Source organism: Phalangium opilio, unplaced genomic scaffold (assembly GCF_054372755.1).
Source record: "Phalangium opilio isolate 3A_F unplaced genomic scaffold, DU_Popi_V2 ptg000037l_1, whole genome shotgun sequence".
NCBI lineage: Eukaryota > Metazoa > Arthropoda > Arachnida > Opiliones > Phalangiidae > Phalangium > Phalangium opilio.
Genome location: NW_028324160.1, coordinates 5,305,403 through 5,327,742, shown reverse-complemented (window position 1 = coordinate 5,327,742; position 22,340 = coordinate 5,305,403). Strand labels below are relative to the sequence as shown.

Sequence of the window (22,340 nt, the reverse complement as noted above, 5' to 3'; positions counted from 1 at the left end):
CCCAAAAAGAGTTCAGCATGAGTTTACTAAGGCATCTTAAGCCTTCATTCTTTTCTATTTTATCTATATCTAAATCGATCCCCTCGACTCTTTTGTAATTTTTGATGTAGTTTTCTTTATCCTCTTGGGTGACGCATTCAGCAGGGAAGCCGCTAGCCAGAGTTTTATATTCAAGGAAGGCGTTTACATAGTCTTTAAAAAGCCCGCCTTGTTTGGTCTCGGGATCGTATTGGGTTATTTTGTATGCCCAGGCTTCATACATGTGTGTTATTTTGTATCCTCGTTCTACGGCGTATCTTAGTTCATCTGTTACCCAGGTACCCCGCAGTTCTCTTTGATCAGGTGTGTGTGTGCAGTCACCTTGAAATTGAGTTTTACAACAGGTGTAACAGAGGGGAAAGGTGAGCTTACCGTTTATACGAGCTGGCAAAACCGGATGTATTAGATTTTGAGCCGGAAGTACATCGCATTTGAGAAGCCCGTCAAAAGAGAAGATGTCGGGAAAATTTTCCAGAATAATTTGGGGATGACCAATGGGAATTTTTCCCGTTTTGTTGACGAATGGGTATAAACTCGTGAAATCGACGTAGTGCATTTTTTCTGTCCCCGTTGTTTTATGGTATAGCTTGTTAGCACCGCAACGTCCGCCGAAGAAAGCGTCGCGTGGGTTCAGTCTTTTGGATGTTTTAACCCGGATGTCGTTCCGTTTTAAAAATTCATTAATTTCGGGGTTATTTGTTTTGTCTTGTTGCCATTCACATTCCCATTTGACATTGACTGTATATCCGAGGACTTCTAGTTTGCTAATTTTCTTCTCGGTTCTCGAGTAACGCGTGTTTAACGTTTCAGTAGGGTCACCATGTAACATCTTGTTTCTATTGATGGGAAAGTGTATTTTGCATCCATGATAATAGCATCCCATGTATTCGAACACTTCTTTGTTGTTTGAACAATACCCATCTACCTTTAGGGTTTGGATTTTAACCTCTTTGCCTCTAAAAGAGGATTGAATGGGGATATTTCTGTCATGCGAAGTCCATTCAAGCCATTCAATGGCGCCTAAAGATTGATTTTCGCCAAGTCTGTAATAGTTTGTTGGGTAGATGCTAATGGTGTTGGATTTGAGATAATTTTTTCGATACACATAGGAACAAACCCCAGGGAGAGTAACAGAACCGCAGTTAAATGGGTCTACGCTCGTAACTTTAAGTAGGAGTGACCGAAAAGTTAAACATCCTAAAAATAGGAGTAGAGTATCGTTTTCGCAATAATAATAAAGCTCATTTAAAAAATTAAAGCCTTTACCCTTACAGACTTCTGAGTTGTGCCATTTCATAAAGGCGTCCAAGTTTTTCCTGGTAAAGTACTGACAACCATATGCTTCTGTAGGTGGTAAAGTATTTTCTAACACGTAGTTAGTCTCCTCCTGTCTGTCTATATCAAACTCGTGATCCACTACGTTGAAAAGAAAATGTGGAAAGTACCCTTTAGCAGCATTAGGGAGTCCGAAAGTAGCTGGAAACTTAGATAAAGCTACAGGGATAAAATTGTATGAGTCAAGGAATAATAGATTTGATAGCTTCATCTCTAAAATGCGCGTGCCGTTAATTTTCAGTGATTCAGGTACAAATTTCTCATCTCTGCTAATTATTTCCCTAATTAATAGCTGGTTGTCATAATTGCTGCCAAAATGCGATAATACAATGACTTTCTTCACGTCGAATAAGCTGACTAAGTAGTCTAGGAACGCAGCTATAGGTTTTCCACCAGTGAAACGTTGTTTGCGAGGTCCAAATTGGTTGCATTTGATGCAATTAAAATCTAGGGATTGTTCTTCTATACAGTCTTCGCAAACAGAGATACTGACGCATAAGATAGCTTGATGTTCATACGCCCCCAACTTCTCCTGGCATATTTTCGTCTGTATGCATTCCACATCAAAGAAAACATACATTAGTTCAGGTATATTACGACGAGGTTTTTTCGAGGGGATAACGCTGGGGTTTTTATCCTTAATCACTTGAATGTAGCATAAATGATCGCTGGGTTGATGTTTTCCACATACTTGACAAAAAATATCTCCACAAGTATGGTTAGTCCTGCGGTTTGCGAAATCTATTGTTTTAAAACAGCTTTTACAAAGGTAGAGCCTCTCACAAAGAGGTTTTTGTTACCAATTGCAACCAAGTGACTGTTATAACAGTCGTCACCCCAGAATTTTCGCAAGCATGACCCGCATGTTTTTTCACGGCCATGACAAATAGTGGGACGCATACATTTAAAGCACCAGTCGTTGCATTTATGAGATTGAATACGCCAGTAGGGAGTGAGACACTTCTCGCAAAAGTACTCGTGACTAAACAATGGTTTTAAATTTGTAATAACGTTGTAGTGATTATTTTCGTTAAGTAGAAAGAGGCGTGGTCTGGTGTCTGTAGGGTCGTTTTCGCCTAATATTAAAATGGGTACCCTATTTTCGAATTTATATACAAAGATGGAGTAGGCCGATAAATGTAGTTTAAATTTCTGAAAAGAATCGGGGCTACCACATTCGTCTAGGGCGACTCCCGCCTTTTCACATAGCTCTAAAGCGGCTGTTTTTTGGAGTGTACCCCGGGGGCCTATTCGTGATATGGTCACGTAACGGTTTTTCAACTCTTTGTTGTTTTTGTCGTTCATGTAGTCACGATGAGAAACAGCTACACAAAGACTTCGGGCCAAGCATAGATTATCAGTGGATGGAATTCGTAGAATCCCCCGTCGATCCCTTGAGAAAATACTGAAGGGTTTAAGATGACGACGTTTAGATCGGCCATACCCTTCGGGAATTCTCACTATATGGAATATTTTTTTTATGGGACCTTGAAAAAAATGTTCAATTTCGTCGTCGTAAAGCAGTTCGGCTAGTTGGTCAAAGAGAATAGAGGGATCTACTTGGTCTAGTCTTTTAAAGGATAATTCTAATTCAGACCTGCAATTTATGCCAAGGCTTCTCAATGTTATTTGGACATAATCAGTGGGTAGATATTCGCTTAATACGTGATCCGTAATAGTATTTATGCTATCAAAGGGGTCGTCAGTAATGTTTAGAACTAATTCTCTACCATACATATTAAATTGTCCATAGAATTTTTCGCTCTGTTCCAAGATTTCGCAATGGGGGACATCCTGAATAGGCGAAGGGGGGTAGCCGCCACCCCACTGATCGTACATATTGGCCTCGGCTTCTTCCGAGTCCATGAGAGATTCTTGTTCACTGGGCAGGTAGTCGGAGAAGTTCAGAGACAGGTACTCAAAAGGGTCGTTTTGTTGACATTCCTGATTCAAAAATGCCGCCATCTCTATATCGTATTGAGGGTTGTTGAAATCGGCGATTAAGGATTCTTCCTGGTTAGTGGGTAGTAATTCATTCCGGCGTCTTTCGATGCGTTCGGCGTAGGAAATATTTAAAGGTCTAGGAATTAAGTTACTTAAGTCGTTTAGTTGGTCAATTGTATCGCAGTCTTCCGGTGTTCTAGGGACGGTTCTCATGTATTCAATGACATCAAGGAATGTCTGAATTATATTTAGACCCCCGTTCATAATAAAAGTGGGTAAACTTGAGGGTACATTAGCAGGGTCGATGTGTAAATAGGCACATAGGAAAAAATAAAACTTGTATAATGAAGTTAGGGGCCAAGGCCTATTTACAGCTAATTCATCCAAATTCCAGCGAAGTGATTCAGGATCCATCTTGATGTTACGAGATCTAAAGTACGAATGCGATATTCTGATTTTTTCTCGCGTTATTTTATACTAAATTTCTCTAGGCTTATTAGCAGGCGGGGGGGGGGTGGAAGGTTACCTAAGCTTCTATTGGCCAATGGTACGTTGACCTTCCGGACGTGTTTAAACACGTCTACTATTGTTTGTCAATCAACAATAGGTGACATAAGATTGACATCCAGGTGGCAGATGGTAACAAAAAGATGAACCATCAATAGATTTTTAAATTCAACAAAAGGATTGTAACAAAAGAGATGATGCGTCATTCCATTAGTGGGGTTTTTACGACATTACGTAAAGATGTAATGTTAAGAAAATATTTCTTCAATCAATCAAAGATTGACAGGTCTATTAATAGATAAATAGGTCAAGTTTACTATTGTATAATTTATTTACTCGTAAGTCGTTATGGAGTCAAGTACACAAAGGATGTCGAGAATTCGTCAGATCTTGGAGATTAATCCTCAAAAACTACTTATTGTATTATTTATTTTATTGATTTTGGGGGTGCTGGAATTCCTTAATCTATGGTTTCAGAACTTTGACATAAAAATACGCCTACAGTCTAACAATGGAACAGTTAAGGACAATAGATATTTCGCAATAGCTACGTAAGAAATTTTGTATAAAAACCCCTGATTCAATTGAGTAGAGCATCATTATTCGAGAAGATCTTAAACCTGCGAGATGGAAAATCAAGAAGCTCCCAAAAGGAAGATAGGTGTAACTAACGAACGTAAAATTAACGGCAGATTCCATATATCTAAAGAGTTGTTCTTAACAACTGGTTTTGTAAACGGAACCCTGGATCCTGAGGTTCGCCTATGCCGAAAGCACTCGGTAAAAAGCTTTGCCATTTCTACGGAAACCTGGGAAAAGCTGATGCCGCGCTTACCCGTTTTAGCGGGCTGGACTGCCGCCCATGAAGCCAACAATTTCGAAATCGTTTTAAACGATACCCCCAATGAAAAGACAACAGTTGTGGCGTACCATAACACATGCCATATTAAAGACTTAATAAAGGAGGACTCTATTGTTTTGACCAGTATGGAGACAGCGGCATTGAACCGCGTTTCAGGAGCTGTAAAGGAGCATCTCGTCAAGATAAATAACCATGCAATTGTGTTTACACACATGGCGGATATCATTATAGAAATTTATAATGATATTTATGACAATTTATACGGGGACCCCGATCATATATCTTGCTTAGATGACCAACCTGAAAAATTCGACGCTGTGGTGGGATATTTCACCAACTTTATAACGTCATACCAGGTCGTGACGAAATTCAACAATGTTCTACAAGAAGAAAATCTTGAAAATTATTTTTATAATTATAATTTATTTTCTGTAATTTCGGGGCAAGTAACTTATTTAAAAACACGTATGCATTTACTAACTCATTTTTAATTTTATTTGTATTTAATTTTATATGTTTTATGTTTAAAATAAATTGAATTGAACTAAAAAAACTGTTCCATTTAATATAGCTAATACTAAGCATATCTTTTTTCTTCTACTATGAAATTAGAGTTTAGAAAAATAAACTAAACTTTGAAGGTAAAAATATAAGCTTAATTTAAATAAAGAGAAGTATATAAAGTCAAATCAGAATTTATTTTTTTTTAAAAATTTACAATTTTTTTTAAAAAATTTACAAAAAAAAAAAGATTTTTTTTTACATTTTTTTTTTAAACCGCCCACCCCCGCCGCCTCACGGCCGGATGAGGATCTGCACTAGTGCCGAGAACCCATGGAATAGTACGTCATCCCAGTTCTCGAACACTAGTGAAGCAGGCGCCGGCACCTCCAAAAAACGTACCCGGCGGTACAATGCCAACTGCCCTAGCTCGAGGGTTACACTAAGGAAGAGAGAGAGTAAAATTAGTTATTACTTGTTAATATTGTGTATATAGGAGGAAGAAATGTATTTAGCTTACCGGAACCCTCGGCAGTTAAAGGCCAGGAGGCTGTAATTAAAAAAAATTATAAAATTTAGTTTAAAATATTTACGGAATAAAACCTTTTTAAAAATACTTACTCATCGGGGACGAAAATTGTGTGATTATAAATGACCTGCCGAACTTGATTCAGCAGGTCATTTAAGTAGTCATTATCCCCAATGACCTCCGAAAGTACCGCCAGGTACAATTGGACTTGATAGATTAAACTGCGAATAAACAGAAATTATAATTTCGCGCTATATTACCCCCAAAGATAAAAGGTTGACTTACAAGTCACTATTGACGTTGAAATCAGCCTCTCCCGGCCGAGGCATGGCTAACCATGGATAATGGATAGCCAGGAGAGGTTGATACGCAGGCAGGGGTTCGGGCGTCGGTGGTGGGGTGGGCGAAAGCGAAGGACTCGGTGGCGGTGATGGGCTAGGTGGCGGAGTAGAGAGCGCCGGGCTGGGCTGACGCCGCTGCGGCCCGACGACACACTGAGGGCGCTCGGGTGTCCCGGAACGGGATGTCCCCTGTGAGTCCAAAACTTACAGGGGGAATAGGATGTGTCAACACCATGCACATAACTATAGAGAGAGATTTTCTAAGTCTTCTCTTAAAAAAAACTAAGTTTTAAAAAAGTTTTTTCTTACCTGGCTGAAGAAAGGTCCATCGGTAGTTGTTGTTGAGACATGGCTGGCTTGAGAGAAAAATGGTGCCTTTGGGGTCTGAACCTCGGCCTTTTATACCTTTTACTATGGTCAGGGCGTGTCCGAGATCAAACACGTGTCCCAAAGATGGTTAGCATGTACAAGGGTAAAAATTTTCGCGGGCAAATTGGTCCGAAGCCATGTCATTGGACCACAGTTCTTCAAGTATATCTCCTTTTAAGGAGATTTTTGAAAAATTCCCCAGCATTTCTTTATTTGCTCATCCAAGCTTCTTTTTGAAACCAGACGTTTATAATAAACTGTGTAAGCATAAGAAACATATTCGAAAAATCGCTTGCAAAAATACTCATTGGAAAGACAAAAGAGCTATTTTATCTAAACAAACCGGAAGTGTTTTTTAGCGTCCTTTTTCCAGTAATTTCGAGCCTTTTAGGCGGATTACTTGCAAAATGAATAAACAGTTAGTTTACGCTAATAAAATGACCTTAGTGCCTTTGGAACAACAGCAACAACAACACGAACAAAGTCCTAACCCACCACCCCGTCAATTAATAACTACAACAAACAATGATATTTCAAAAAACAATGCAGTGTTATCAGAGTTGGATAAAGAGATGAACCTAATTATCTCAAATCCTACTTTAGATGAAAGAACCAAGTGGGTTTTTTTACGAGGAAGCCTTGAAACGATACCAGAACATCTTGAAACCCCGCCCATCGAAAAAACAAGATAGCTAGATTAATATGTTTCCACTGAAATATAGGGGAGCAGCGAGAAAGATATTTGATCACTTGACAAGTAACTCTCATAGTATACGTTGGGATGATGCGGGGGTTCTTTATGGGAATGACCTTAAGATCCCTGATTCAGATATAGTTCAACTAGTATATTTTACTATACAACCTATGCTCTTCAACAAATACGGGTTAACTCGTTCGCTTATGGGGATTCCCCATACGGGATGGACAGAGTTTGAAACTTTTGTTCAAAACTTTCTACCTCCTAAAAGTAAATCAAAGACTCTCTCAGCACCGCCCTCATCAATCAAGAAATCGCCTCTCTCCGTACCCTTAAAAAATAGGCTTCGACCACGATCGTATTTAAGAGCGAAGAAGAGATTAACTTTTGACAATAAATCCAGCCCCTTAATATTAAAGAAACAACCTTTTAATACCAAGGGTACAGTATGGGAGGTCTATCGCAGCTCCATAAATAAGAAATCTTAAAGGACACTTATCTCAACAGCAAACACAGGACAGGGTTCACGGGTTAAGCCCCCTTGTACAAGGCGGTTCAACATCTTGACATTGCGAGAAACGATGTCAAAGCCTTTCTAGAGGCCACTGACGTTTACACACTACATAAAACTTCTATAAATAAATTCAAAAGACGTAAAATCCCTGTATTTAACATCTCGGATAGGGTCGAAGTTGATCTAGCTGATTTGGGGTCAATCGCCAAGTACAACGATAACTACAGGTACCTTATGGTAGGCATTGGTTGCTTTTCCCGAAAAGCTTTTGCAGTACCCATGAAAAGAAAACACGCTGCTGAAGCTATGAAAGCTCTCGAAATAATCATCGAACAAAGCAAACCTAAACCCATCTGGTCCGATTTAGGAAAAGAATTTATTAATTCAAGTACGCAAAAACTTCTAAAGAAAAATAAAATCAAATACGGTTCTACGACGTCAGAAAAATTCCACTGTCCTTTTGTAGAAAGATTAATTAAAACTTCGAAACATCGAATATTCAAAATGTTGACTCATTTCAATTCTCATAGATATATAGATCGTTTGACAGACATAGTTAAAGGCTGCAATGCCTCTTATCATTCCGTAATAAAAATGGCACCCAATAATGTTTCCCCATCTAACGTTCTGGAAGTATACAAAAACATTTACAAGCCTGAATTGAGTAATAAGCCTACTAAAAAAAGATGTCAAATTTCGTGTTGGTGATTTTGTAAGAATAAGCAAGCTTAAATCAGAATTTTATAAAGGTTATGAACCTAATTTCTCGACGGAAGTATTTGTCATTTCCTCTATTCTGAGTTTCAGAAAACCAGTGTTGTATCGTCTGAAAGATTTGGATGACAAGCATATAAGCGGGTTGTTTTACTCTGATCAGCTCATTCGAACTGTAAAACCCAAACTGTTTAAGATAGACTCTATAATCAAGAAACGTAAACGTAAAGGAAAATTAGAATATTTGGTATCGTTTATCGGTTTACCTAAATCACAGAACTCTTGGGTGGCAGCCGAAAATGTCGAGAAAATCTGAATTCTATTTAACACTACCTACCGACTCTAGTATGGATATCTACCCTACTCGGTAAAAAGCTTTGCCATTTCTACGGAAACCTGGGAAAAGCTGATGCCGCGCTTACCCGTTTTAGCGGGCTGGACTGCCGCCCATGAAGCCAACAATTTCGAAATCGTTTTAAACGATACCCCCAATGAAAAGACAACAGTTGTGGCGTACCATAACACATGCCATATTAAAGACTTAATAAAGGAGGACTCTATTGTTTTGACCAGTATGGAGACAGCGGCATTGAACCGCGTTTCAGGAGCTGTAAAGGAGCATCTCGTCAAGATAAATAACCATGCAATTGTGTTTACACACATGGCGGATATCATTATAGAAATTTATAATGATATTTATGACAATTTATACGGGGACCCCGATCATATATCTTGCTTAGATGACCAACCTGAAAAATTCGACGCTGTGGTGGGATATTTCACCAACTTTATAACGTCATACCAGGTCGTGACGAAATTCAACAATGTTCTACAAGAAGAAAATCTTGAAAATTATTTTTATAATTATAATTTATTTTCTGTAATTTCGGGGCAAGTAACTTATTTAAAAACACGTATGCATTTACTAACTCATTTTTAATTTTATTTGTATTTAATTTTATATGTTTTATGTTTAAAATAAATTGAATTGAACTAAAAAAACTGTTCCATTTAATATAGCTAATACTAAGCATATCTTTTTTCTTCTACTATGAAATTAGAGTTTAGAAAAATAAACTAAACTTTGAAGGTAAAAATATAAGCTTAATTTAAATAAAGAGAAGTATATAAAGTCAAATCAGAATTTATTTTTTTTTAAAAATTTACAATTTTTTTTAAAAAATTTACAAAAAAAAAAAGATTTTTTTTTACATTTTTTTTTTAAACCGCCCACCCCCGCCGCCTCACGGCCGGATGAGGATCTGCACTAGTGCCGAGAACCCATGGAATAGTACGTCATCCCAGTTCTCGAACACTAGTGAAGCAGGCGCCGGCACCTCCAAAAAACGTACCCGGCGGTACAATGCCAACTGCCCTAGCTCGAGGGTTACACTAAGGAAGAGAGAGAGTAAAATTAGTTATTACTTGTTAATATTGTGTATATAGGAGGAAGAAATGTATTTAGCTTACCGGAACCCTCGGCAGTTAAAGGCCAGGAGGCTGTAATTAAAAAAAATTATAAAATTTAGTTTAAAATATTTACGGAATAAAACCTTTTTAAAAATACTTACTCATCGGGGACGAAAATTGTGTGATTATAAATGACCTGCCGAACTTGATTCAGCAGGTCATTTAAGTAGTCATTATCCCCAATGACCTCCGAAAGTACCGCCAGGTACAATTGGACTTGATAGATTAAACTGCGAATAAACAGAAATTATAATTTCGCGCTATATTACCCCCAAAGATAAAAGGTTGACTTACAAGTCACTATTGACGTTGAAATCAGCCTCTCCCGGCCGAGGCATGGCTAACCATGGATAATGGATAGCCAGGAGAGGTTGATACGCAGGCAGGGGTTCGGGCGTCGGTGGTGGGGTGGGCGAAAGCGAAGGACTCGGTGGCGGTGATGGGCTAGGTGGCGGAGTAGAGAGCGCCGGGCTGGGCTGACGCCGCTGCGGCCCGACGACACACTGAGGGCGCTCGGGTGTCCCGGAACGGGATGTCCCCTGTGAGTCCAAAACTTACAGGGGGAATAGGATGTGTCAACACCATGCACATAACTATAGAGAGAGATTTTCTAAGTCTTCTCTTAAAAAAAACTAAGTTTTAAAAAAGTTTTTTCTTACCTGGCTGAAGAAAGGTCCATCGGTAGTTGTTGTTGAGACATGGCTGGCTTGAGAGAAAAATGGTGCCTTTGGGGTCTGAACCTCGGCCTTTTATACCTTTTACTATGGTCAGGGCGTGTCCGAGATCAAACACGTGTCCCAAAGATGGTTAGCATGTACAAGGGTAAAAATTTTCGCGGGCAAATTGGTCCGAAGCCATGTCATTGGACCACAGTTCTTCAAGTATATCTCCTTTTAAGGAGATTTTTGAAAAATTCCCCAGCATTTCTTTATTTGCTCATCCAAGCTTCTTTTTGAAACCAGACGTTTATAATAAACTGTGTAAGCATAAGAAACATATTCGAAAAATCGCTTGCAAAAATACTCATTGGAAAGACAAAAGAGCTATTTTATCTAAACAAACCGGAAGTGTTTTTTAGCGTCCTTTTTCCAGTAATTTCGAGCCTTTTAGGCGGATTACTTGCAAAATGAATAAACAGTTAGTTTACGCTAATAAAATGACCTTAGTGCCTTTGGAACAACAGCAACAACAACACGAACAAAGTCCTAACCCACCACCCCGTCAATTAATAACTACAACAAACAATGATATTTCAAAAAACAATGCAGTGTTATCAGAGTTGGATAAAGAGATGAACCTAATTATCTCAAATCCTACTTTAGATGAAAGAACCAAGTGGGTTTTTTTACGAGGAAGCCTTGAAACGATACCAGAACATCTTGAAACCCCGCCCATCGAAAAAACAAGATAGCTAGATTAATATGTTTCCACTGAAATATAGGGGAGCAGCGAGAAAGATATTTGATCACTTGACAAGTAACTCTCATAGTATACGTTGGGATGATGCGGGGGTTCTTTATGGGAATGACCTTAAGATCCCTGATTCAGATATAGTTCAACTAGTATATTTTACTATACAACCTATGCTCTTCAACAAATACGGGTTAACTCGTTCGCTTATGGGGATTCCCCATACGGGATGGACAGAGTTTGAAACTTTTGTTCAAAACTTTCTACCTCCTAAAAGTAAATCAAAGACTCTCTCAGCACCGCCCTCATCAATCAAGAAATCGCCTCTCTCCGTACCCTTAAAAAATAGGCTTCGACCACGATCGTATTTAAGAGCGAAGAAGAGATTAACTTTTGACAATAAATCCAGCCCCTTAATATTAAAGAAACAACCTTTTAATACCAAGGGTACAGTATGGGAGGTCTATCGCAGCTCCATAAATAAGAAATCTTAAAGGACACTTATCTCAACAGCAAACACAGGACAGGGTTCACGGGTTAAGCCCCCTTGTACAAGGCGGTTCAACATCTTGACATTGCGAGAAACGATGTCAAAGCCTTTCTAGAGGCCACTGACGTTTACACACTACATAAAACTTCTATAAATAAATTCAAAAGACGTAAAATCCCTGTATTTAACATCTCGGATAGGGTCGAAGTTGATCTAGCTGATTTGGGGTCAATCGCCAAGTACAACGATAACTACAGGTACCTTATGGTAGGCATTGGTTGCTTTTCCCGAAAAGCTTTTGCAGTACCCATGAAAAGAAAACACGCTGCTGAAGCTATGAAAGCTCTCGAAATAATCATCGAACAAAGCAAACCTAAACCCATCTGGTCCGATTTAGGAAAAGAATTTATTAATTCAAGTACGCAAAAACTTCTAAAGAAAAATAAAATCAAATACGGTTCTACGACGTCAGAAAAATTCCACTGTCCTTTTGTAGAAAGATTAATTAAAACTTCGAAACATCGAATATTCAAAATGTTGACTCATTTCAATTCTCATAGATATATAGATCGTTTGACAGACATAGTTAAAGGCTGCAATGCCTCTTATCATTCCGTAATAAAAATGGCACCCAATAATGTTTCCCCATCTAACGTTCTGGAAGTATACAAAAACATTTACAAGCCTGAATTGAGTAATAAGCCTACTAAAAAAAGATGTCAAATTTCGTGTTGGTGATTTTGTAAGAATAAGCAAGCTTAAATCAGAATTTTATAAAGGTTATGAACCTAATTTCTCGACGGAAGTATTTGTCATTTCCTCTATTCTGAGTTTCAGAAAACCAGTGTTGTATCGTCTGAAAGATTTGGATGACAAGCATATAAGCGGGTTGTTTTACTCTGATCAGCTCATTCGAACTGTAAAACCCAAACTGTTTAAGATAGACTCTATAATCAAGAAACGTAAACGTAAAGGAAAATTAGAATATTTGGTATCGTTTATCGGTTTACCTAAATCACAGAACTCTTGGGTGGCAGCCGAAAATGTCGAGAAAATCTGAATTCTATTTAACACTACCTACCGACTCTAGTATGGATATCTACCCTAATAACACTATGGGTAGTTACATCACTAAACTACCGGATCCTATTAATTTACTGGGACAGTGGGAAATTTCGTTAGTAGAGATCATATATACAAACAGCTTCTACAATGTAATATACAAAACCAATGAGAGAAAAACACCTGAAGATTCATTGGATGAAGGTAACTTTAAAAAACCTAAAAATCCCAAGTCATGTGACTTAACATAGCAGGTTGAACGAAAAGATGGAAAACTGACCAGATACGAAAACTATCATCTACATAATATACCCGCTGGCCAATACAAATCACTAAACCACATTGTGGAAACTATAAATACTTCCAAAGTATGCGAAAAAACAGTTTCTTTATTTCATATTAATGAAACGACAGGGCATGTAAAACTAAAAACCGATGCCTCTGATGATACAAAAATTATCTTCAAGACCCACGAATCATTAGCCGCAATCTTGGGGTACAAAGACCATCTCAATATACAAGGGTTGAGCGATAGACCAGCCAGGTTAAACTACGACGTACCATCTCAATTATATATTTATTGAGACCTGGTCGAAGGGCAAATTGTCGGTAACATCCACGCCCCTCTCTTACGTAATATACCCATCGAAGACAAGAAGCACGGGGATGCCGTGTGCCTTACGTTTGTCTCACCCCATTACGTCCCTTTGTCAAAACATTATATCAGCGAGGTTGGAATTTATATAAAGGACCACATGGGTGAACCGGCTTTATTTCAGTTTGGACTGTTGCACTGTAAAGTTCATTTAAGATGCGCAAGTCCAACGCGTTAGATAACAAAAGATGTGTCTACACGGATTATTATACCCAACAAGCGCAGTCGGGATCAGGTGGTGGTCTGACTTTTTACGTCGGAAAACAAGGACAACACGGACACGGGATAAGGTCCTTCCTAAAATCTTTCGGAAGATACGTATCACCTTTCTTAATTAAAGGGGCAAAGTTCCTTGGTAAACAGCTTCTTGGCACGTCTTCAGAGATTATAAACGATGTCGCCTCTGGAAAGCATCTGAAAACTTCGGCTAAAAGAAGGTTCACCGAAACGTTGGATGATGTGCAACAACAATACGGTAGAGGGGGTAACAAACAAAAGAAAAGACTAGCCAAAAAGAAAAAAATACCAAAGAGAAAAAATCTATAAAACAAAACAACACAAAGAAATTTAAATCAGATAAAAGTAAACTTTCATTCTAAACGGTTCGCGATATTTTCTCTCCCTAAAAAATTACTGAAGCTTGCAGTACTGAGACGTACACCAAAAATATACAAGTCAAGAGTGAAGAAAATCCACCGGAAAAACCTCAAGAAAACACGTAAGAAACTTATCATACGTTTAAAGTTAAAACTAAAGATCTCGAAAGATTAGTTTTGGAACTCTACGTTAGAAAACAACTTACCGCGTTGTATATCAAAGAACGACTTAATGACATACGTAAGATTTAAAAATAGTATTAAGATAGAAGAAATTATTTTAGAATAAATCAAATACATTTTAAAATGCAAAAATATCTTTAATATTAGAACCTATACTTTTAAAGAAAATAAATAACTTTTTACTTTATATTTTGGTCTTTATATAAATTTATACCTACAAAACCATCTTTTGTTATAAGCATATACAATCAATCAAATATTGCCTGGTAAAAAGAGGAGAGATCAGGAAAACCCTACTCCTCCCCCTTGAGTGGCCGCCATCTTGAATTGCACTATACTGGCTGCATACTCTCTGAGGTGCTTCGTTAGGTGCGGGACAAGTTGGGTAGCAAGGAGGGCTCCCTTCAACTCGAGACGTGGGAGTGTCAGTTTCTTTAAAGGCGCCGCTCGGGATTTCGAGGTGATTGGAGTAGTGGCGTAGCTTCCGTCTTTAGTTGGGAAACGGAAATACGCTACAGCAGTGTAAGCTTTCGGGCTGGCGTCTGAGAAACAATGAAGTTCCGAGTTCTCCTGTTCAAGGTTAGCGGCTTCCCCGAAGTTGTGGCGAGAGATTGAGACTTCCTGTAGGTTTCGCAATTCGAAGCACCAGGATTCGTAGATGTCAGCTAGTTCGTCTGGCAGCGTTACGTCCCAAGCTAGGCCATTTTCCCAAAGTTGCTGGAAAAGCAGCTTGGCCCGTACGGTGAATGGAGAAATGAAACCGAGCCGGTCAAATATTTTCGTAGTGCTTTAAACCGAACACAGTTATCTGATTTGTTTTCCGAACAGATGAAATATCATTGGTTGACTTCAGCTATCAGTTAAACAGTTGAGAGCCAATTTCACTTCAGATCAGATGCCTTTTTGTGATACACATTCGGATCACATCATATCTGAGATACAAACGAGATTGTAGACATTTGAATCAGATATCTGTGGCATCGGACGTAGTTTCGGATTAATACCTTTTATGAATTTAAACGCTTGAAATGTATACATAACGCATATACTTCAAAAAACATCCAGACAAATTGCATATTTGTTGTAGGTTGGTTGTCGAGGGATTCGGAATCCCTCGACATCCAACCTACCTCGGAGGGAAACAGTTCAGTTTATTTTCCCAAATAACTGACTTGGTACTAGTAGAAATGTGAGTTGGTAATATACCAAATTTCCGTAATTTTATAATGGTGTTGTCAAAACGTTTTAAAATTTTCGTGCTCAGAGTATACAAACCTCTGGGAGTGAAACCTTCCAAAGACTAAAACTACGTCCTTTTTTACTTCGGATTCCCGTTTTTCTCGATTTCCCGTTCGTTCATGCAGCTGTTCTAGCTTAAAATAGTGGTTCACACATCCTCATATTGTTAGTCACTTAAGTAGAGTTTACTTGAAAGCCGGGCCAAGTAGTCACACGCACATGCTAGTGCTCTGTTATTTGGGCCAAGGGCTCATTAAAAGTTCATTTTATATATAAATAATCAACTATTTCTGTATTTACTTCTAAATGGACTCGCCAGGCGCCAGCCAGCTATAAAAATCGTTAGTTAAAGATCAGTAAAGAAAAGCCACGGCTGCCGTCTTGGTAGCAAAAGCCGCAAAATCGTATAAAGCACCTTATGTAGTGCTCACAATTCAACGCTGTTTAAATTTAATTTTCTGTAAGAACGTAAAATATAAATTACCAAATTTAGTGACTGAACTGCCAATCTGGTTTTCCCAAAATTTGAATCAGTAATTTACCGGGTAAGTTACCGTTTTTAAAATATACATTAATTTCACATCTCTAGGTACGAGGGAAAAGTTGTTTCTAGAAGCAGGCAATTATTTTTGTGGCACCAATTTATTCTAAATCACAACATTGGTTGCGATTGTAATTTATTCCACCTATTTAATAAAGATAGAAAGAACTTATCGTGCGAGAGGTTGTCTATGATTTATCAAAACACAGTAACTAGCCATGACCAGGGATCCATGTAGTTTTATTAGCAGGAATGGAGAACGGTAAGTCTAAACATGAACCGTCAATCTAGAAGGACCAGAAACTGGGAGGTTTTTTTCTGCTTACAACGTCTGTGCGCAGTTGCCCGCCAATTTCGCAGGGTACGGGCACCGCGGTACAACTTAAACAAACGTGACGCTTTTGGGAAGAGTACAAAACTTATGTTTTTACATTTTAATTTCTTTGAATCAGTCTCACAATTGCCAAACGCACAAATCTTTAATTTTCCTATTTTTAATTATTTTATTAAACTCTACTTTTAAATTGATGCAAAAAAATTAACATTTGTCCCAAGGCTTAGCGAAATGAGACCAAGCGGCCATTTTACTTGTTTACATTGTACCGTCTTTCTCCAAGACCTTGTCGTCTGCTAGCTTTTTTGTTTATTATTTTGGGACAGTTTAGCAAGAAAACTTTAACATGGGATCCGCCATTAAGATTCTGGTCCATTATATAGAAAAAATTTCATGGTCTAAACTTCAGTCCGACTCATTGCCCAGTCCCCTTCAACTCGTATCGAAAATTTTAAATTATCTAATTGGCTCACTTAAATTACGTTCTGATGACGTTGCTGACGGAGACGGCCAAAAATAGATCGTTGCTTTTTACCTCTGTCGGAATGAACAGCCTCTTCTTTCATACCCCCCCCCCCCGGCCCCGACTCGAGGAAGGATGTCGTGGAATTTGACGTGCGCTAAAAGTACCCTGTTCTCTATTCCTGCTTCTAAAATTACACGAATCTCTGTATCTTAGTCTTGACTAAATAATTGATGGTTTTCATGTGTACTGGAATGGTTGTACTTGTAATCAGTGTATAAAGTTAAACACGGATATCTGTAAAATTATAAAGATATCTGAACAGATATAAGATTAGAAAACGTTCAGATTGCGCTAGGTCGGATGAAAATTATGACCTTATCGATTCAGATTTCATAACTGAAAGTAAATACGACGTTCAATGAACTGTTGACGATTTTGCGGGAAAGATATCGCAATCAGATGTCAGAAAAGAAGAAACAGTTCATAATTTTAAGCACTATATTTTCGCTAAGGACTTGAAAACCCTTCGTTTTGTACTCTCTTGATCGTGGATGAATTGGAGTTGTACAGGTTAGGGAATCTCTGGAGCTGTCCCAAGTTAGCCCAAGAACTTTGGTGGGAGCGAATGACGTTTGGTTGTCGGCTCCTCTGGCTTTTTGGTGGCTAAGAGGTTTTTCAGCTTTGGCAAGTTGCTTTGCCACTTAGTAAGTGTCATCCCTGTCACTTTCATGATTTCGGTAGCGTCCGAAATTAACTTGAGTGCTTTATCCTCTGCCTTTGCGTTGGAAGCCCGGTCGTCAACCTAAATCGAGTCATTAAGAGGTTCACTGGCTTCAGGATAGGTAGCATTATACTTCTCAGTGTGAAGTCTAATGGTTGCAGCCAAGAGGAATGGGCTGGAAGTTGCTTCAAAGGGAACGCGGTTCATTCGGTAGACCAGGAGGGATTGGTTTGCGTTTGGGTGATCGACGTCGACCCACAGGAAACGGAGCGCGTCGCGATCTTCTTCCTTTACTTCGATTTGCAAGAAGGCCTTTGTCAGCCGTAAAGGCTATACGTTTTTCACGAAACCGTAGTAGAATGTCGTAAAGCTCGGGGTTGAGATTAGGCCCGGCTTCCAGGCAGGAGTTCAAACTGGAAACACCGAACGCGTGGGAGTATCCGTCGTTAACGATGAGAGTTCTAGAAGACGTGCTGGCTTCTCGTATTACTGCGCGATGCAGGAAATAGTAGAGTGGGAAGCCAGTTCTTTTCGTAGAATCCACGCGTTATGGCATTATACTCCAGAAAGTTGACAGGGTCTTTTTGCAGTCTGGCGAGTAAGTTGAGGGTGCGTTTCTCTGAGACACTCTTACAGGCGAAACTCTTACAGGTGTTAGGCGAAACTCTTACAGGTGTTAGGCGAAACTATTACAGGTGTTAAGCGACACTCTTACAGGTGTTAGGCGACACTCTTAACGATGTTAGGCCACAATCTTAATAGAGTTAGGCGACACTCTTAATAGTGTTAGGCTACACTCTTAATAGTGTTAGGCTACACTCTTAATAGTGTTAGGCTACACTCCTAATAGTGTTAGGCTAAACTCCTAATGGTGTTAGGCGAAACTCTTAACGGTGTTAGGCCACAATCTTAAAGGTGTTAGGCCACAATCTTAATAGAGTTAGGCGACACTCTTACAGGTGTTAGGCGACACTCTTACAGGTGTTAGGCGACACTCTTACAGGTGTTAGGCGACACTCTTACAGGTGTTAGGCGACACTTTTACTGGTGTTAGGCGACACTCTTACAGGTGTTAGGCGACACTCTTACAGGTTTTAGGCGACACTCTTACAGGTTTTAGGCGACACTCATAACGGTGTTAGGCGACACTCTTAATAGTGTTAGGCTACACTCCTAATAGTGTTAGGCCACAATCTTAATAGAGTTAGGCGACACTCTTAATAGTGTTAGGCTACACTCTTAACGGTGTTAGGCGACACTCTTACAGGTGTTAGGCGACACTCTTACAGGTGTTAGGCGACACTCTTACAGGTGTTAGGCGACACTCTTACAGGTGTTAAGTGACACTCTTACAGGTGTTAGGCGACACTCTTAACGGTGTTAGGCGACACTCTTAACGGTGTTAGGCGACACTCTTAACGGTGTTAGGCCACACTCTTAGCGATGTTAGGCCAGAATCTTAATTGAGTTAGGCGAGACTCCCAATAGTGTTAGGGTACACTCTTAAAGGTGTTAGGCGACACTCTTAAAGGTGTTATGCGACACTCTTAATGTGTTATGCGACACTCTTTAAGGTGTTATGCGACACTCTTTAAGGTGTTATGCGACACTCTTAAAGGTGTATCCCCGACGAAAGAGCAAAATAGAGAGACGAGCTAAAGTTGGAGTTGTTGTGGGTTATGCCATGAAAACTAAAGGTCTGAGAATCTGGTATCCTGATGAGAAGAACGTAGTGGAAAATAGACACGTAAGGGTTGACTAAAGGATGCCTGGAGTTACACATTTTAAGTGGCATCCATCGGATCATTATGAAAATATCACTTGGATAATAACCGAACCATCGACGTATTGCGACCAAGAACAAAAGCAACCGGAACGAAACCCCGATACGTCCATACTAACAGACGGAAGTGAAGCCATACAGGGATCAGATGAAGAGACTTCGTCAGAAGATGAAGATATTGAGGACTTTTCGGACGCATCAGCAGATCTGACCAAAGAGACTATCCCATGTCAAGAAAAGGATAGAGTATCTGATAAAGTAATCATTGAAGTTCAACACTTACCAGGAGGGTGGAGAAGGGAAGTCCAAATAACACAAATCACAAGAGGAATATTTTGGTCAAGCACATTACTGTGATATAATAGTGCCTGAAACGTACGAGCAAGCGACCAAGTCACCACAATCGAAGGAATGGAGGGAGGCGATGAAAAAGGAAGTTGATACTCTGGCAGAACGTCACAAAACTCGTAGGAAAACCCGCAACGGAAAAGATCGTTGGATGTCGCTGGGTATATGCTGTCAAGAAAGAAAATCAAGGAAAGAATAATAGATATAGGGCCAGACTTGTTGCCCAGGGTTACAATCAAGTAGCAGGCGTAGACTATGATGACGCTTTCGCACCAGTAATAAACTTCAGTCTTATCAGATTGTTCATCGCACTATTTGTCATTTGTCTGGGTTGGAAACACTCTCATATGGGCGTGAAAAACGCGTATCTCTATGGAAATTTGAAGCACGCCGTCTACATGAAACAAATACCTGGATTTGAAGTTGCCGACACTTCAACACATTGCCTGAAACTCCTGAAGTCATTATACGGATTACCTCAGAGTGGTAGACTCTGGTTTATGGAACTAGACAAAAGCTTCCAAGCCATGGGTTTCAGCAAGTTAAAAGGAACCAATTGTATCTATTATGTACCAATGAAAGTAATTGTACTTGTCTACGTGGATGATCTCATCGTATTGACGAAGAATGACAGTATTTTGGACGATATATACAAGACCATAACTCAACGTTTCGACATTACAAGACTTGGACCAATAAGTAAACTTCTAGGAGTTGAGTTTGACTTTCGTAAAAATGGATCATTGAAAATGCATCAAGCAACGTATGCCTCACAACTTGGCAACAAGTTTAAGATAACGCTAGAAGAACCCGTTAGCCTACCGATGGCGGCTGGTGTCGTATTGACGAAACATGATTCACCGACGGAGGAAGACGAAAAGGAACGCATGAAGTCCTTTCCTTATCGACAACTAATAGGATGTCTACTATTTATAGCGCAACGCACCCGACCCGACATTTTATTCTCGGTTATCACACTGTCGCAATACAACAGTAACCCAGGATATACACATTGGAGTAGACTTTGACAACTCGCGAGATACGTCATGACAACAGCTAATAAAGGAATCATCTATTATCCTAACGAAAATCCTGGACTAACATTATATAGCGATAGCGATTGGGCGACAGATCGTGATACACGACGATCGGTTAGCGGGTATGTGGTACGGCTTGGCTCTTCACCAGTAATTTGGCGGTCTGCAACACAAAAGTCGGTGGCAACTTCCACCATGGCAGCTGAATATGTTGCGTTATCTGAAGCAACGAAGGAATTCTTGTGGTTGCGACCAATTATCGATGAACTGAAGAACTTTGACGTTAATATTGAGAAACCTACAATTTATTGTGATAGCCAATCAGCTATATTTTACTCGAAGAATAGTGTAGAAAATCAACGGTCGAAGCACATTGATATCCGGTATCATTTTGTGCGAGAAACTCTTGATCAAGGACTGTTTGATTTAAAATTTGTTAACTCGAAAAATAATATTGCTGATATTCTAACTAAAACTTTAAATAAGACTAGCTTTAATAATTGTGTAACTTTACTTAAACTAAATGATTGATTTGTTTATGTATTTACTTGTTATGTCAAAGAGGGGGAGTGAAATTAATATGAACTGAACTAAACTGAACTTTGTCATAACACTTAACTTAGGGGGCGCTGCGCTCAATGTATAGGCCTGACGGAGGTTAGCTAATAGGTTGGATTTAACAGGCAACTCACTTCTCCCTCGACTTTTGTATTAGTAACATGCTTTAACTTAATAAACTAATTTAACTATGATTTGCATTGTGTAATCAATCAATTCGCGTAACACAAATGAGCCAAGGAAGCTCTTGAAAACTTAACGAAGACGTCATGATTTTTCAAATTGTTTCAAAACCCTTTGATTAAATGTGACGGATCATGCATACAAAAACTTCTGTGGCCATCTAAATCGATAAGTGGTTCTTCTAATGTGAATTTTAATGTCGTGTAGAGGCTTTGATTATTTGCACCTTGATCACAAATAACTCCCTTGATTTTAAGTAAAATGGAAAAACATTTTCGGAGCACTTCCATAAATATAGGGTATTGCTTTTCTGCACTCATAGGCCCTGTTGTTAAATACTATGCCACAGGCTGTTACCAGCCACGGTCGATTCCTGATATTAGGAATACGGTGACATGATTTGCCAGTTCAGAGATCATTTCAGAATTTCCCAAATCAACATAACCTTCAATAAGGTCACTGGCTTCGTTTTATGAAATTCCTTCTTTGAGGCTCATTTCATCAAATAACAATACACCCAGCTTTTCGTTTTCCAGCAAGCAAAGAACCTTTTTTTGTAAGATGTCCCATAGTTCTGGGACAATTCCAGGCTTACAAGCAATGTTTTTAAGCCACAGTTTCAATGAAGATAGGCTAGGTAGAATAAACATCTGTTTAAGAAGGAGATATGCTTTCGGACCATGATAATGCAGAGTGGGGACCAGCGTCGTCCTTTTGGTTCTTTCAACGCAGCATTCACTTGCATGCTGAAAAAATCAGCGGCAGGTTTTGGAAGAATTTTCCTCATTTTGCCCACTACTTGCTCCATAGAATTAATTTTTTTTGACATGTTCTTCACTAACCTCCAATTTCTAGTGTACTGTTGCTGTAACATTGATTTCAGTTTTTTTCTTTTCAGGGGTATCTTGAGAT

General features: G+C 39.1%; 4 protein-coding genes across 4 annotated transcripts; 1 reads left to right on the top strand and 3 right to left on the bottom strand.

The window, feature by feature from the left end:
• Positions 1-5,470: 5,470 nt before the first annotated feature.
• Positions 5,471-6,496, bottom strand: LOC149683472 (uncharacterized). The gene is made up of 5 exons (XM_089871336.1): positions 6,368-6,496; positions 6,003-6,301; positions 5,810-5,938; positions 5,709-5,738; positions 5,471-5,630 (listed from the first exon to the last, which is right to left on the bottom strand). The coding sequence occupies exons 2-5, from the start codon at positions 6,044-6,046 to the stop codon at positions 5,483-5,485; spliced, it is 351 nt and encodes a 116-aa protein (XP_089727462.1). The 5' UTR covers positions 6,047-6,301; positions 6,368-6,496; the 3' UTR covers positions 5,471-5,482.
• A 3,088-nt stretch (positions 6,497-9,584) lies between these two features.
• Positions 9,585-10,610, bottom strand: LOC149683471 (uncharacterized). Its single transcript, XM_089871335.1, has 5 exons — positions 10,482-10,610; positions 10,117-10,415; positions 9,924-10,052; positions 9,823-9,852; positions 9,585-9,744 (listed from the first exon to the last, which is right to left on the bottom strand). Exons 2-5 carry the CDS (start codon positions 10,158-10,160, stop codon positions 9,597-9,599), a joined length of 351 nt encoding a protein of 116 aa, XP_089727461.1. The 5' UTR covers positions 10,161-10,415; positions 10,482-10,610; the 3' UTR covers positions 9,585-9,596.
• A 3,890-nt stretch (positions 10,611-14,500) lies between these two features.
• LOC149683470 (uncharacterized) lies at positions 14,501-15,578 on the bottom strand. The gene is made up of 2 exons (XM_089871284.1): positions 15,541-15,578; positions 14,501-15,005 (listed from the first exon to the last, which is right to left on the bottom strand). Exons 1-2 carry the CDS (start codon positions 15,576-15,578, stop codon positions 14,501-14,503), a joined length of 543 nt encoding a protein of 180 aa, XP_089727410.1.
• Positions 15,579-16,216: 638 nt separating this feature from the next.
• On the top strand, positions 16,217-20,678 carry LOC149683469 (uncharacterized). Its single transcript, XM_089871283.1, has 8 exons — positions 16,217-16,260; positions 16,340-16,373; positions 17,369-17,502; positions 17,588-17,842; positions 17,907-18,027; positions 19,138-19,266; positions 19,309-19,560; positions 19,755-20,678. The coding sequence occupies exons 1-8, from the start codon at positions 16,217-16,219 to the stop codon at positions 20,676-20,678; spliced, it is 1,893 nt and encodes a 630-aa protein (XP_089727409.1).
• Positions 20,679-22,340: the final 1,662 nt, after the last annotated feature.

Bases quoted from the DNA above. Each gene is read 5' to 3' on its own strand.
- LOC149683472 (XM_089871336.1), bottom strand. From the start codon at position 6,046: ATGCCTCGGCCGGGAGAGGCTGATTTCAACGTCAATAGTGACTT. The intron at 5,939-6,002 runs GTAAGTCAACCT...GTTTATTCGCAG, and splicing joins TTCAACGTCAATAGTGACTT to TTTAATCTATCAAGTCCAAT. The intron at 5,631-5,708 runs GTAAGCTAAATA...TCTCTTCCTTAG, and splicing joins TTTAACTGCCGAGGGTTCCG to TGTAACCCTCGAGCTAGGGC.
- LOC149683471 (XM_089871335.1), bottom strand. From the start codon at position 10,160: ATGCCTCGGCCGGGAGAGGCTGATTTCAACGTCAATAGTGACTT. The intron at 9,853-9,923 runs GTAAGTATTTTT...TTTTAATTACAG, and splicing joins ACAATTTTCGTCCCCGATGA to CCTCCTGGCCTTTAACTGCC. The intron at 9,745-9,822 runs GTAAGCTAAATA...TCTCTTCCTTAG, and splicing joins TTTAACTGCCGAGGGTTCCG to TGTAACCCTCGAGCTAGGGC.
- LOC149683470 (XM_089871284.1), bottom strand. From the start codon at position 15,578: ATGAACGAACGGGAAATCGAGAAAAACGGGAATCCGAA. The intron at 15,006-15,540 runs GTAAAAAAGGAC...TTCGGTTTAAAG, and splicing joins GAGAAAAACGGGAATCCGAA to CACTACGAAAATATTTGACC.
- LOC149683469 (XM_089871283.1), top strand. From the start codon at position 16,217: ATGACCAGGGATCCATGTAGTTTTATTAGCAGGAATGGAGAACG. The intron at 16,261-16,339 runs GTAAGTCTAAAC...GTCTGTGCGCAG, and splicing joins ATTAGCAGGAATGGAGAACG to TTGCCCGCCAATTTCGCAGG. The intron at 19,561-19,754 runs GTAATCATTGAA...ATACTCTGGCAG, and splicing joins AGGATAGAGTATCTGATAAA to AACGTCACAAAACTCGTAGG.